Genomic DNA, 13,809 nt, shown 5'->3' on the forward strand with positions numbered 1-13,809 from the left:
GAGTTTCCATTATTTCCTATGGGGAAATTTGCTTTGATATACGAGTGCTTTGGATTACGAGCATGTTTCCGGAACGAATTATGCTCGCAAACCAAAGTTTACTGTACATAGCTTCTGTTGACGGAATAGTCTCACTACGATGGCGTTGCTCCTCTCATTGTTCCATACAGAATGACACGGATGGAACTGTCAGTTCTCTCAACTCATGAATAGTGAATAATTCCTTATGTCCAATTGTATACAGTTGTTCAAAAATTCAAAAATTGTTTTAACTCCTAATAACAATGGTCATCAAAGGCTGCCTGGCAAGCTGATATTAGTAACTGAACAAAGCCAGTCCTAGGCATTCTTCTACAGTCTGTGCCCTGAAAATGGCCAGTGTTGTTTACAGCACTAGGTCAAAGTACTTAAGTGAAAGTAAAGGTAAATGCATATTTTGATACTTAAGTAAAAGTAAAAAGTATTATGAAAAACAAATTTAAAATTATAGGTATGAAAGAATGAACGCAGAACAATTGGGAAATTATAAAAGGTTTAAAGAAGTATGGGGTCCATTGGAGGCATTTGTTAAACAGGAAATTAATTGAACTGATTAATTTCTGGATTTCTTTGATTTCTGCACACATCCAGATAGGGAGGGAGGGAGGATTTTTTATCGCCAGCCGCTGCAGCAAAAGCTCTGACATCATAGAATTCCTAAGAGTATCAGAGCTTTTAATGCAGCGGCCGGCAATAAAAAAAACCCTAATGTGGCTTGATAAAAGGGGGCTTTAATTAGTTACTATATAACACTGAAAGTGGCAAGGAGAAATCAAGATGAAGTATGCATTTCTAACAGTTCATCATACCCTATGCTATCCGTTTATCTTGTTGGGCAGACTGGATGGACTGTACATGTCTTTATCTGCTGTCATCTACTATGTTATTATGGGGCTCAATTCCCCCCCCCCCCAAAAAAAAAGTAAAACATCCTTTAAAGAGCAGATGGATGTTTTTCTTGCCAAACTCTTCCAAGTCACTATTTTTTAAACTTTTTTAAAACTTTATATAGTTTTTAATGCCAACAAAAAAGTGCAATACAAATAATGATAATCAACCAAGCACTTATAATCAATCAGTATCTATACAAAAGATAAAAATTCCCTCCCCCATCCATCAATACCATCAGGAATAATACTAAAACAAAAGATTTACCCCCCCTCCTGGATGTGTGGGTGAAAAACAACGGAAAATAATGATAAAGATAAAGGACAACTATAGCAAATCTACAAAAGACGTCAATGGACCCCAACTAATTTGAATATCTTATTATGACCCAGCATGTCAACATTCATTTCTCATATTTATAAGTGAAACATAAGCTCGCCCACCAAAAAGGAAAACTAAAGTGATCCCAATTCTTCCAATTGCGAGTAATCATTTGCATGGCTATCCCGGTCATAATAAGGAAAAGCCGGCATTTATAGCGGTCCATGGAGGGCTTAATATGCAATAACGTTCCGCATATAACTACCTCGTACGTCAATGGAATTGATGCCTCCAGTATGGTATTAATCTGTCCCCATATTGACTTTGAAAAGTTAAGTATCAAAGGACAATAGAACAGCAGATGATCCAGTGTCCCTACTTCAAGATGACAGTGCCAGCATCTATTCGAATTAGAACTGTCTAATTTTTGTAAACGAACAGGGGTCCAGAAACTTCTATGTAACAAATTAAAAAAATATGTTTGTCTCAGATGCTGATGCTGTACATCTCATCCTCCAAGTCCAAATTCGTGGCCAACTTATTGTGTGCACAGATTTTTATGGTGGTTATCTGCAGTGTGTCTAAATATGAAGGGGGCATGTTGGAGGCAAGGTTTGGGTGGGATAGAGCATGCCAATGATTTGGAGGTTTTACTAATGATTAGCATGTGCTAAATGCTAAGAAGTGCATTTTATGCCATAAGGCTTCTTAGCATTTAGCACATGTTAATTCTGTTAGCATGCCTTAGTAAAAAGACCCTGAAAATTACAGTGTACGCCTAAAAAATAACAGGAAATTTAAGAGACTGCTTTCTTATTTCATTTCTAACTAAACATACAAGTTTTTCTTTTGCATTTTACAGGTTATTACCATTGGTAAACATGTCAAAGGATACCACTATATCATTGCAAATTTGGTAAGTTAATTAAAATGTGTGACATTTCAAGTATCAATCTATACCTAGAACACACCCCACACACACACACTAAATCTATCACAGATGATATCGCTGAGTTCACCAAACTGAACGAAAGAAAAAGCCTCTGGTTCTAGGTGAGCAATTATAAGCCCCACCTACCACCAACCACATCATTAGCATAAAAAACTTTTGTTGGCATGACTAACATCAAAGCTAGTACACAAATTATTTTAATCAAGTGCAAAAATTTGCCACAACATTTCCCATGGCTCACGTGTGGTCTATATTTCAATTGTCTATTGGTTGCTATGAAGTCTACATTTCAAGTAAGTCAACGTAATGTTTCACGGCATTTCCACTGCTTCTTCAGGACTAAATAGACTTCCAATCTTGTCACACAGCATGTGGCGTGGCTTCCATTGTGTTTCCTGAAGTGTTGGAAATGCTGTGGCAATATTCGAGGTATGGCCATACCATACAGCGATACAAGGACATTATAACATTTTCATCTTTGTTTTCCATTCCTTTCCTGATAATTCTATTTGCTTTCTTAGCCACCACTGCACACTGAGTTGAGGGTTTCAACGTATCCTCCACAATGACGCCTAGATCCTTTTCCTGGGCAGTGACTCCTAACATAGAACCCAGTATCACGTAGCTATAGCTCGGGTTCCTCTTTCCCACATGCATCACTTTGAAGTTGCTCACATTAAATGCCATCTGCCATTTTGATGCCCAGTCTCCCAGTCTCTCAAGGTCCTCTTGCAATTTTTCACAATCCTCTTGCAATTTAACAACTTTGTCATCTGCAAATTTAATTATCTCGCTAGTTATCCCAATCTCTAGATTATTGATAAATATGCTAAAAAGCAGCAGTCCCAGCACAGACCCCTGGGGAATCCCATTGTTTACCCTTCTCCATTGAGAATATTGACCATTTCAATCTACTTTCTGTTTTCTGTCATTCAACCAGTTCTTAATCCATAATAGGGAACTACCTTCTACTGTATACCATGACTCTAATTTCCTCAAAAGTCTTCCATGAGGTATTTTATTAATGCCTTTTGAAAATCCAAATACATGATATCAACTGACTTACCTTTATCTACATTTTCATCCACCCCTTCAAAGAAATGCAATAGATTGGTGAGGCAAGATTTCCATTGACTAAATAACAAAAAACAGCACTGTTAAAGCATCCATCAGTTCCTAAATAATACACCCCAGAATGATGCCTGTGTAGGTGCTTTAGGCTGCCCAACACCACTATGGGCACGGCTAACGCTGGAAGTGGTGTTAAGCAGCCTAAAATGCCTACGTAGGTGTGATTCAGGACAAAGATAGGCACCAGAAATATAGGGTCGGAAAACCCTGGCCTACGTTTCCGCCACCTATCTTATGCAGAGGCACGATTCTTCATAGGGCGCCGTCTCATGACTGACATAGATCAGCAGCCGCTTTTTAAGTGGCTACAGATTTAGACGCTCTATAGAGAATCTAGGCCTACTGGTGGAAAAATACCCATCTTAGTGGTAGCCTTCTGAGGCTGCTTTAAAATCCCTTGTTCAATACTCATGTTGTTTTAATCATTCCCATAATAAATGTGGCTCCATAATCCCTTATTGTTCCTGTTTGTACTGAATAGATTGTAAGTTTTTTAGAGAAAGGACTGCCTATGGGGCTCAAAATCAAAACTTGTCTAAAAACCCACCCAAGTCGGCACTTGGACGACCTAAAAGACAGGTCATCCAATTACTAATAATCAAACCGACTTTTTGGACATGTCGGCAGACTTTTTTATGCCTCTGAATTCCGCTGTACGCCCAGAGATGAAAAGGACATATCTAGAGGAGTGGTTAGGGTGGGTTGTGGGCCTACCTAGACTTAGTTGTCCTTCAGGGATAATTGAATGTTTACTAGATATCCTGGATGAAACTTAAACATTGTGAGTTAGATGATGTAAAAACAGGTATAAGTGGCAAAAGTTATCCCAAGTGAGCAGATAACCACTGCAGAGACAAAGTAAAGACCCCCACACACTCCCCCAGTGTTCACTGACCCCTTCCCCCCCCAAAGATCAGAATGAAAAACTACATACCAATCTCTATACAGCTTCATACAGGTGTCTTAAATAGCCTGGGGTGGGATAGTGAACCATAGAGAGGAGGACTCAGGCTAATAAGCCACTCTAACCATTACATTTATGGTAGAACATGTACACCCACCAAAACTCCCCAAAACTCTACTCTCTGCCATATAGGTGGCACCTGTAGCCATAAAGGCTATTGGGGTTGAAGACAAGTAGGTATATTGGGTTTTGGAGGTGTTTTAGGGGGCTCACCATCTATATATATAAAATCGGAGGTATGTATGTGTGTATGTATGTGTGTGTGTATGTGCCGCGATCACGCAAAAACGGCTTGACCGATTTGAACGAAACTTGGTATGCAGAACCCTCACTACCTGGGATGATATGTTCTGGGGGTCTCGCGGCCCACCTGCACACGTGGGCGGAGCTACAAACATAAAATCAGATTTCACCCATTCATGTCAATGGAAAAAATGTAAAAAGCTGCCATTCTCACAGTAATTCAAAAACGGCTTGACCGATTTGAACGAAACTTGGTATGCAGATCCCTCACTACCTGGGGTGATATGTTCTGGGGGTCTCTCGGCCCACAACTCTATGTTGCTTGCTCAAGGGTGGGTTCACCCAACAATTTATATGTTCTTGCTCCTGGAGGTGAAACTAAAAATGTTGTTTATAATCACGTTTTGCGTTAGTTGTATTGTATTCATTTTGTCAAATATTTCACATTATAATTTGAATATTGTACTTTTTATTAAGCTGTAAAAAAATAATTTCATTCACCACTATAAAGTATCTTTATTTGAATCCATTTACAGTGTTATTGCTATAATTAAATACCCGTGCAACGCCGGGGCATCAGCTAGTAACCTATAAAGGAGTTCTGGTGAGATGTTTATGTGGCACTTTTCTTGTGAAGTTCACAGCAGTGCCCTGTAAGGTGCCCCACTGCTCTGGGTGGTCAGTCCATTACAAGACTGGCCCCTCCCACATCCAAATGATCTTGTTCTGGGACTTGGATGAAATTGTGGTCAAAAATGTGGTATAAAGATAGATGTACTGGTGATCTAGGTGACCCAATGGCTTGGACGTCAAGACAGACGATTAAAAAAATATATATTCTAGACATATTTTTTCAAAATTTGACATTTTTCCATTGCTAACTTTTTATGGGATCACGCTTTCCAAATTGTCTGAGTAACTTTTGATTAGTGCAAATTTACATCAAGTATGAGGTGTTAATTGTCAATGAATGGCACTGATTAGGCAAATTATTCAATTAAGTTGGCCACGTTCCTAGGCTGTGTGCAGCTATTTGCATGCACAACTTAAGGCACGGAATTTGGGGGTAAGCAAGTTGTCACAATTATACACATAAGTGCTATTACTCTATAACAGGGGTAGGCAATTCCGGTCCTCGAGAGCCACAGGCAGATCGGGTTTTCAGAATATCCACAATAAATATGCATGAAATAGATTTGCCTGTCAAGGAGGCAGTGCATGCAAATGTCATTCGTGCCTATGGATGTATATTTTAAAATACTAATAAAGATGATTGAACTAAAAAAAATAAATTCAGAAAAGTAAACATAAAAAGGTTAAAACAAAAGGAAGGGGAAGAAGGGGAAGAAGAGCTCGAATTCAGGAGAGAGACAATGGCTGAAAAGCAGGATCATAAGCTGCCATTTGGAGTGTACACACCATTCAGAAGATGAATTAATGAGCTGGCGGCTTCCTCACGTTGGTCTCTGAGGCAACATTTTTCAGAGCCCTTTGCCGTGTTGGACAGCAATGTTGATGGTTACTTAGCGTTGATTAGATAAGTATTCCGTCTTAATATTGATAGCCAACTGTTATTGGACGGTGCTTAAAAGTTGAACAAGGCACTGTTTTTCCAGTATTTGCTATGTCCACACAAACCTAGAATTTAAAGGGACAGAAATAAAAAGAAAAAGGATAAAAAGTTCTGGATATTTGTTATGTGCATTCAAAAATTAAGTTAAACTCAGGCTGGTGACTGACATATTATGAAGCTAACAGAAACTATGCTGTTCTGAGCTCCTGACTCCCTTTTGTTTCACAAGCTGGGATGAGCAATGCTTTGCCAGTCATTTCAGACTGCCCTACATTAATGGTAGTTTTGATCTTGTATGGTTGTTTCCCGCCTTTATAATCTAGGCACCTTTTCGCATATTTTTAGGCACTCTGGCCCATATGCTATAAAAGACGTCTAAAGTTAGGCGCCTAAATTGTTGTTCCTAGCCAATTTAGGCTCATAACTTAATTATTTAATTAGCTTAATTGGCTTAAATTAAAATGAATTGCTAGTTAGGCACCTAATTGTTAGGTGCCTATCAATGGGCTAGATTCACAAAGCAAACTGATCGTGTACCGATCGTTTTGCGACCCCCCTTTACGACCAAATTTCCCTCCGGCCTGATTCACTTACCTCTCCTAAACTAAACTAAACTAAACTAAACTAAATCTTGGGTTTATATACCGCATCATCTCCACGGGTGGAGCTCGACACGGTTTACAAGGTTAGGGAAGGAACGGAACTCCAATAGATTTATAGAAGTAGGTAAGAAGAGAGGAAAGGTGTGATAATACTAGGGAGGGGATGAGGTTACGTTTTGGAGAAGAGCCAGGTCTTCAGAAGCTTACGGAATGGTAGAAGGGGGCTCAAGTTGCGGAGAGGGGAAGGGAAGCTATTCCATAACTGAACGATTCTGAAGTGGAGGGAGGAACCAAGTTTACCAACGAGGGAGATACCTTTTAAGGAGGGGAGGGATAATTTTAGTTTTTGCGTGGATCTAGTGAAGGATGGATTTGAGGAATTCCAGGCTAGAGGAATAAGAGGTGGAAGGATGCCGTGGAGGATTTTGAAGGTTAAGCAGGCACATTTAAAGTGGATCCTGGAGATGACAGGAAGCCAGTGGAGCTTGGACAGGAGCGGAGAGACATGGTCAAATTTACTTTTTGAGAAGATAAGTTTGGCCGCTGTGTTCTGGATTAGTTGGAGTCTGTGGAGGCTTTTCTTTGTTAAGCTAAGGTAAATGGAATTGCAATAATCCAATCTGGAGAGGATGATGGACTGTACGAGCAAGGCAAAGTGTTTTTGGTGGAAGCAGGACCTCACTTTCCTCACCATGTGAAGGCTGTAAAAGCATTTTTTTATCAGGGAATTGAGGTGGTCGTTGAAGGATAGCGAGGAATCTATGGTGATGCCCAGGACTTTGCTAGAGAACTCCAGTTGTAGAGAGGAGCCTGTGGGCAGTGGGATGGAGGTGGGTAGATGATCAAGTTTAGGGCCAAGCCAGAGTAGTTTGGTTTTGGACTCATTCAGTTTCATTTGTACAGCGAGGGCCCAGGATTGAAGGTTGGTTATGCAAGAAGAGATGTTTACTGCGAGATTGGTGAGGTTTGCGTCGGTCTCGAGGAGGACCAGGATATCGTCTGCGTAAGTGTAGAGTGTTTCTAGGGGGGAAAGGTGGAGGAGGTTCAGGGAGGACATATAAATGTTGAAGAGGATGGGAGATAGGGGGGAGCCTTGTGGGACTCCACATGTCGGTTTCCACGGGGAGGATGAGGTACCATTCTTGGTAACGTTGTAAGAGCGAGAGCGTAAGAAGTTTGAGAACCACTTTGCTGGCTCCCAAGAAGTGGCTGGGCTCAGGCGGCGATTCAAGCAAGTTACCCCGCAGGTTCGGGGGAGGGGCGGCGCGGTGCACGCGTGCCTCTCTCTGGGCTGGCTCCCAAGAAGTGGCTGGGCTCAGGCGGCGATTCAAGCAAGTTACCCCGCAGGTTCGGGGGAGGGGCGGCGCGGTGCACGCGTGCCTCTCTCTGGGCTGGCTCCCAAGAAGTGGCTGGGCTCAGGCGGCGATTCAAGCAAGTTACCCCGCAGGTTCGGGGGAGGGGCGGCGCGGTGCACGCGTGCCTCTCTCCGGGCTGGCTCCTGCGATCCGCTTCCAATCCATGGATTCAAATGAGGGGAAATGCATGCAAAGTAGGCAGGGACATGATTCACTAACCTAAACCCTGCAACGCCGACTGGGCTGGCCGATCACAAACATGCGACTGCTGAGGACCAGTCGCTCAAGCCCTTTCCAAATGCCCTGCTCTCTGCCCTGTCAGCCCCGAACTGTCCTACTGCACCAAACTCTTCCTGTCAGCCCAGAACTATCCTGCCTGTCCCGATCACCTGCATCCCTGGAGCTGCCTGCCCCGACACTCCCACCCTTCCCCATGGTGACCGCCGAAGAGCTGGGGGAGATGGACGGCTGCATCTTGAAGAGGCTGCTGAGCCCATAGGGCGACGAGGGCGGGCTGCCCGGGCCTCGCGCCGGGAGGTGCCTCTTGCTGGACTGCAGACCCTTCCTGGCTCACAGCACCGGCTCCATCCGTGGCTCAGTCAACGTGCGCTGCAACACCATCGTGCGGTGGCGGGCCAAGGGCTCGGTGAGCCTGGAGCAGATCTTGCCCACAGCACTGTGTCGCTGGTGATACGCGCGCTGTGCTGGTACAGCAGCAAAATGGACATCTGCTTGCTGAAAGGTGAGGGGGGGGAAGTAAAGCCTTCCGGGTTCCTCCGATCTTTTCCTATAATGCCACCGCTGCTCCCAACCCCAAAGCCCCTGCCTGAAGATTTGTCCTACGCGAAAGGGCATTTATCATAACAGAGAGCAACTTCAAAGTTAAAATATAAAAAAAAAGTCACGGCTGGATGAGTCTAGACGCATGCGCAGACCATCTGCAGATGGTCTGCGCATGCGTCGGGATTGCAGACCTGCAATTCGTGCCGGCATATGGGGGCGTTCCTCCAATCGCCCCTATCTGCATATTAGAGTTTAGGGAATTCAACGGACCTGCCCAGATCAGGCCCGATCGGGCAGGTCTGTGAATCTAGCCCAATGCCTAGCTCAAGGCGCCTACCAGAAAGTGGGCATGGTTAAGGTTGGATCTTGGGCGTGTTTTCTGTGTAGGCGCCTAAAATAGATTTAGGCCCCAGTAGGTGCCTAACTTAGACTGGCATTTAGGCCAAGAAAAACCTGGCATAAATAGGTGGTGTCTAAGGTTCAGGTGCCTACCAGTGCCAATTCTATAAACAGTGCTTAACTGAAGATTGACAGTCACTATGCACTGCATTCCTTCATGTCTAAGTTTTAGGTGCTGTTTATAGAATCAAGGCCTCTGTTCTAAAGTTATCTCTTTCTTATTTAAGATTCAGCTCCTACCTTTCTCAGTAGGGTGATAACAGAGGGTGTGCAAAATAAGGGGCCCTTTTATTAAGCAGTACTAAAAAGTGGCCTATGCTATCTCCAGCGTAGGTATTTCCTGCGTGCTAAGGCTATTTTCAGCACTGCTGGTAAATGACCAATTCTGTAATAATGGCATGCACTAAAATTCTCATTAGTTCATGACCATTATTGCGTGAACACTTACAGACACCTATGTTGTAAGAGATAAGGTCTCATATGTGAATCATATGCTAATCAATGCCCATGCATTAACCAATTAGCATAACTGTGCCCACTCTCTGCTCCCAAACATGCCTCTGACACTAAAAAAACAAATATTTTGGGGTTTTTTAAGCAGGGGTAGCGTGCACACATGCAAAAATTACCATGGGGCACCTAATTTTTATTTGCACGAAATTTTATTTATATTTTGTGGGAGGAAAAGATCTCAGAACTCTATGGTGAGCTAGCAATGCTCCTTACTGTGATTTCTATAATTTTGTGATTGTATGTGAATCCTGTGTAGACATTTTGCTTTGGGTTTTTGTTTGTAGCATTACAAAGACCAAAATATATATTAAGGGCTCCTTTTATCAAGGTGCGGTAGGCGGTTAAAGCGCGGAATACTGCGCGTTCAACCGCCTGCCGTGCTAGTCGCTAACGTCTCCATTGACGAGGCGTTAGGTTTTTGGCTTGCCGCAGTGGTTAGCATGTGATAAAATGTCCGACATGCTAACCCCCGTAGCGCACCTTGATAAAAGGAGCCCTAAGTGTTGATATAAACCCCACTTCCATTGTATCCAGCACAAATATTGTCCATACACTCTTGGTGCTCTCTGATATATGTACAATGGCACCCAAGTGACTCCTGAAGTGCTTGAGACATTGATTCTCATTTGGCACAGGGTCTTCTTGAGACACTATTACTAATGTCCTCTTTCTGGCACAACATATAAGAACCAAAATGAACACCCTTCTCCAGTACCATGGGAGGTCTGCACTTGCTCTATCAGAACATAATTAGGCCTCCTGTTGATTTATTATATTTTTTTCTCCTGCCATCTTCTTCCTGCTTGTTTTGACTTCTAGCCCAATTAAAACTGACCCGTTTTAGGCCAGGAACCTTTATTTGCAACTACCTGAAGATTCCCCCCTATTTTTTATTCTATGCTGATTCATATATCTCAATCACTGTGGCAACAGCCCTTCAAAGGAGGTCATTCCAGAGCATTGTAATTTTGAGTCCTATATTTAATTTGATGTTCTACAATGCATAGGACTAACACGTCCCTCTTTCCCTTTCCCCCTCCCCTGAGCTTAATAGTTCATAGCACTGCCACTCAGTCATTGGACTTGTCTCTCTTCTTGCATTTATGAGTTAGCAGTTTCCTTCTGCTCCTTTGGGCCTCTAGCTAAGTCAGAGGTAAAGCCTGTGATCCTGGTGCCATGAGCTTCCATTTGCTATTACTGGTAAGTTTTTCTCTCCTATTTTAAATGCCTAGTTTGGTCATCACACCCTACAAGCACAGCCCCTGAATCCAATCAGTGGAGGTAACCATTAAGAACATAAGAAATACCATTCTAGGTCAGACCAATGATCCATAAACGTTAGCTTTCTGTCCTTAACCATGGCCAGTCTGGATCACTTTAAATACTGTACTGTCAGATTCCAAATGGAAAAGCCTATTTCGTATCGCTTATCAATACTTTGAGAAAGGGGTGGGGGAAGACTAGAAACTCATTTAAACCTTTATAAAATCAATTATGTTAGTAGACTTAACCACATTTTCTGACAGCAAAGTTCATAGTTTAATTGGATTGACTGAAAAAACACATTCTAGAAAATGTTTTAAATCTGTTATTTGTTACTTTCATGGAGTGCCTCCTAGTACTCTTGAAACTTGCTCCATACCACTCATGATTTTCAACCTATCAAAGAGATTTTCAACTTTGTCCTGGAAGCATACTTCTTTAAATGTTCACCGGCATGAGGAACGTCTTCCACGTACTGCTCATGCCGGCCTCGTCTCCCATCTGATATTACTTCCTGGTCACAGAATCTTAGGCCCCTCCCAGTCCATCCCAGGGGAAGGCCTGCCATTTTGACGAGGTGCGCCTGCTGGCAGGAGGGAGTGGACATCCCTCCTGCTGATGTTCCAGCAAAGGTATGAGTATGTGTGGGGATGTCAGACTCAGGGTCTCTCCTTAGAGGGGTATTAGGGGAATTGATGGGTAGATGGGAAGGAGGAAGGAAGAGAGAGAGAGAAAGAGGCATCAGGGATCGCCCTTATTGTTCAGCTAATCGCGGCAGGGGAACCCCCGTTCATCTGAGCCAGCAGGACTCCCCAAAGCCACGGTTTCGAGCAGTCTTGCCAGCTCAGCTGATCAGAGATTCCTCTGCTGTGATTGGCTGATGGCAGGCTGTGGACTGTTGTCGGGTTCCTCTGGTAAAGACAGGTGTCAGAAATGTAGGGTTTTCCAGGCTTACATTTGTGGTGCCTGTCTTTGCATGAATCGCTCCTATGTAGGCGCTTGAGGCACGATTATCTAGCACTGTCACATGATTGACACACAATTGGCAGCCACTTTTAAGGTGGCCACCGACACGGGCGCCGGTTAGAGAATCCTGGAGTAAGGGCTCATGCGCTATCATTGCGCTAACTGGTTAGTGGACAGTAATGTTGTTACGCTAACTGGCTAGTGCAGGAACATCAACCCTCTGCCCCTAACATGCCCCTTCAAAAATAAAAATATTTTTAGTGCGCCATTCGTACATGCATATTTGGCAGTTACCATACTATAACTGGGTGTGTCCCATGGTACACTATTTTAAGCTGCATTAGACATGCATTAGCACCTAACACATCTTAGTAAAAGTACTCCTAAACTCTCTCGATAAAAACTACAGTTTTTATATTTTGCCCGCAGTAGCTAATACTCTGGTGACAGTATTCCTGTTGCTAAAAGAAGTTGATAACTCCCTGTGGTAACCAGTCTAAGGTAAAAGTGGCAGTGGTAAAAGAAAAGATGAATTTGAAATAATTGTCCTCACTCTAATCAAGCTTCTTCCTCCTAATCCAGGTCCCAGTGCAATCAAGCAAATCCCCCCTCCCTGATGCTTCTGGGTACTTTCTCTTCCTTTAGAGCACAGGTGTCAAAGTCGGTCCTCGAGGGCCAGAATCCAGTCGGATTTTCAGGATTTCCCCAATGAATCTGCATGAGATCTATTTGCATGCACTGCTTTCAATGCATATTCATTGGGGAAATCCAGAAAACCCGACTGGATTCCGGCCCTCGAGGAGGGACTTTGACACCCCTGCTTTAGAGCAAGCTCTCTCATAGAACAGAATATTAAGTTGTATTACAACTTGCAGGTAATACCATCATAAGAAGTTGACCGTCTTTGTTCTGGTTGCATATCAAACTAGCAGCAAATACAAAGGGAGCTATGAAATATCAATGAACTAATGAAAATGTCCTCTCTTCAGGGATTTACAGATGGAGACTTATCCAAAATTCAGTTTGGAGGAGCTAATGTGACAGGCTTTCAAATAGTAGACTATGACGATCCGTTGGTTTCAAAATTTGTGCAGCGATGGTCAACGCTAGAGGAGAAGGAATATCCAGGTGCCCATACTTCAACTATTAAGGTAAGATAGATTTTATTCTTGAGAAAAAAATTAAATGTTGGAAAGAAATTACGCATAGGAGTTTGACATTTTCTCCATCTGTCTGCTAGCACAATACCTTGTGAAAAATTGAACGTAATAAGACCAAATTTAGCATGGTAATTGGGATACTGAATCTTGGCATGTTGACGGTGATATATTGTTAAAGCAGATCTTCCCCTCCCCCTGCCCACTCATGACTGGGTAAAAAAAAGAGGAGGAATGATGGTAGTGTTTAGAGATGGACTGGACAAGCCAGTGATATGGTTAAGGCTGGTGTAAGGAGAAGGGCTATTTGTGAGCTTTGACCCCTTATAATGTGTGTTATCTATAATACCCCCCCACCACCCAAATAGTTCTGCCATAGATTCAGTTTTTGTGACTAAGTGGCTAGTACTAGATGTTGATACTGTTGATTATGTCATCATTATAGAAGGATTTAATCTTCATTTCAAAGGTCACCTTAATATATTTCCATATCAGGCTGTAAAATATTGAATGATAGAACAGTAGAGACTACTAATAATTTGGGGTGCAATAAATTTGAGATATCCGATAAACAGGTTGACTATCACTGAATGACAGTCATTTTAGGATCTATATAACTTGCCTATGTAGATAATATTTTGTGACTCTTCGTATTGATGT

General features: G+C 42.7%; 1 protein-coding gene across 1 annotated transcript in view; it reads left to right on the forward strand.

Annotated features, from left to right (window-relative positions):
* GRIA2 (glutamate ionotropic receptor AMPA type subunit 2) overlaps positions 1 to 13,809 on the forward strand; it is a 140,595-nt gene that overhangs the window by 26,377 nt on the left and 100,409 nt on the right. Inside the window, 2 exon segments of the mRNA XM_033958667.1 lie at positions 2,111 to 2,164; positions 12,982 to 13,143. Coding sequence (XP_033814558.1) covers positions 2,111 to 2,164; positions 12,982 to 13,143 — 216 coding nt within the window.

Source organism: Geotrypetes seraphini, chromosome 1 (assembly GCF_902459505.1).
Source record: "Geotrypetes seraphini chromosome 1, aGeoSer1.1, whole genome shotgun sequence".
NCBI lineage: Eukaryota > Metazoa > Chordata > Amphibia > Gymnophiona > Dermophiidae > Geotrypetes > Geotrypetes seraphini.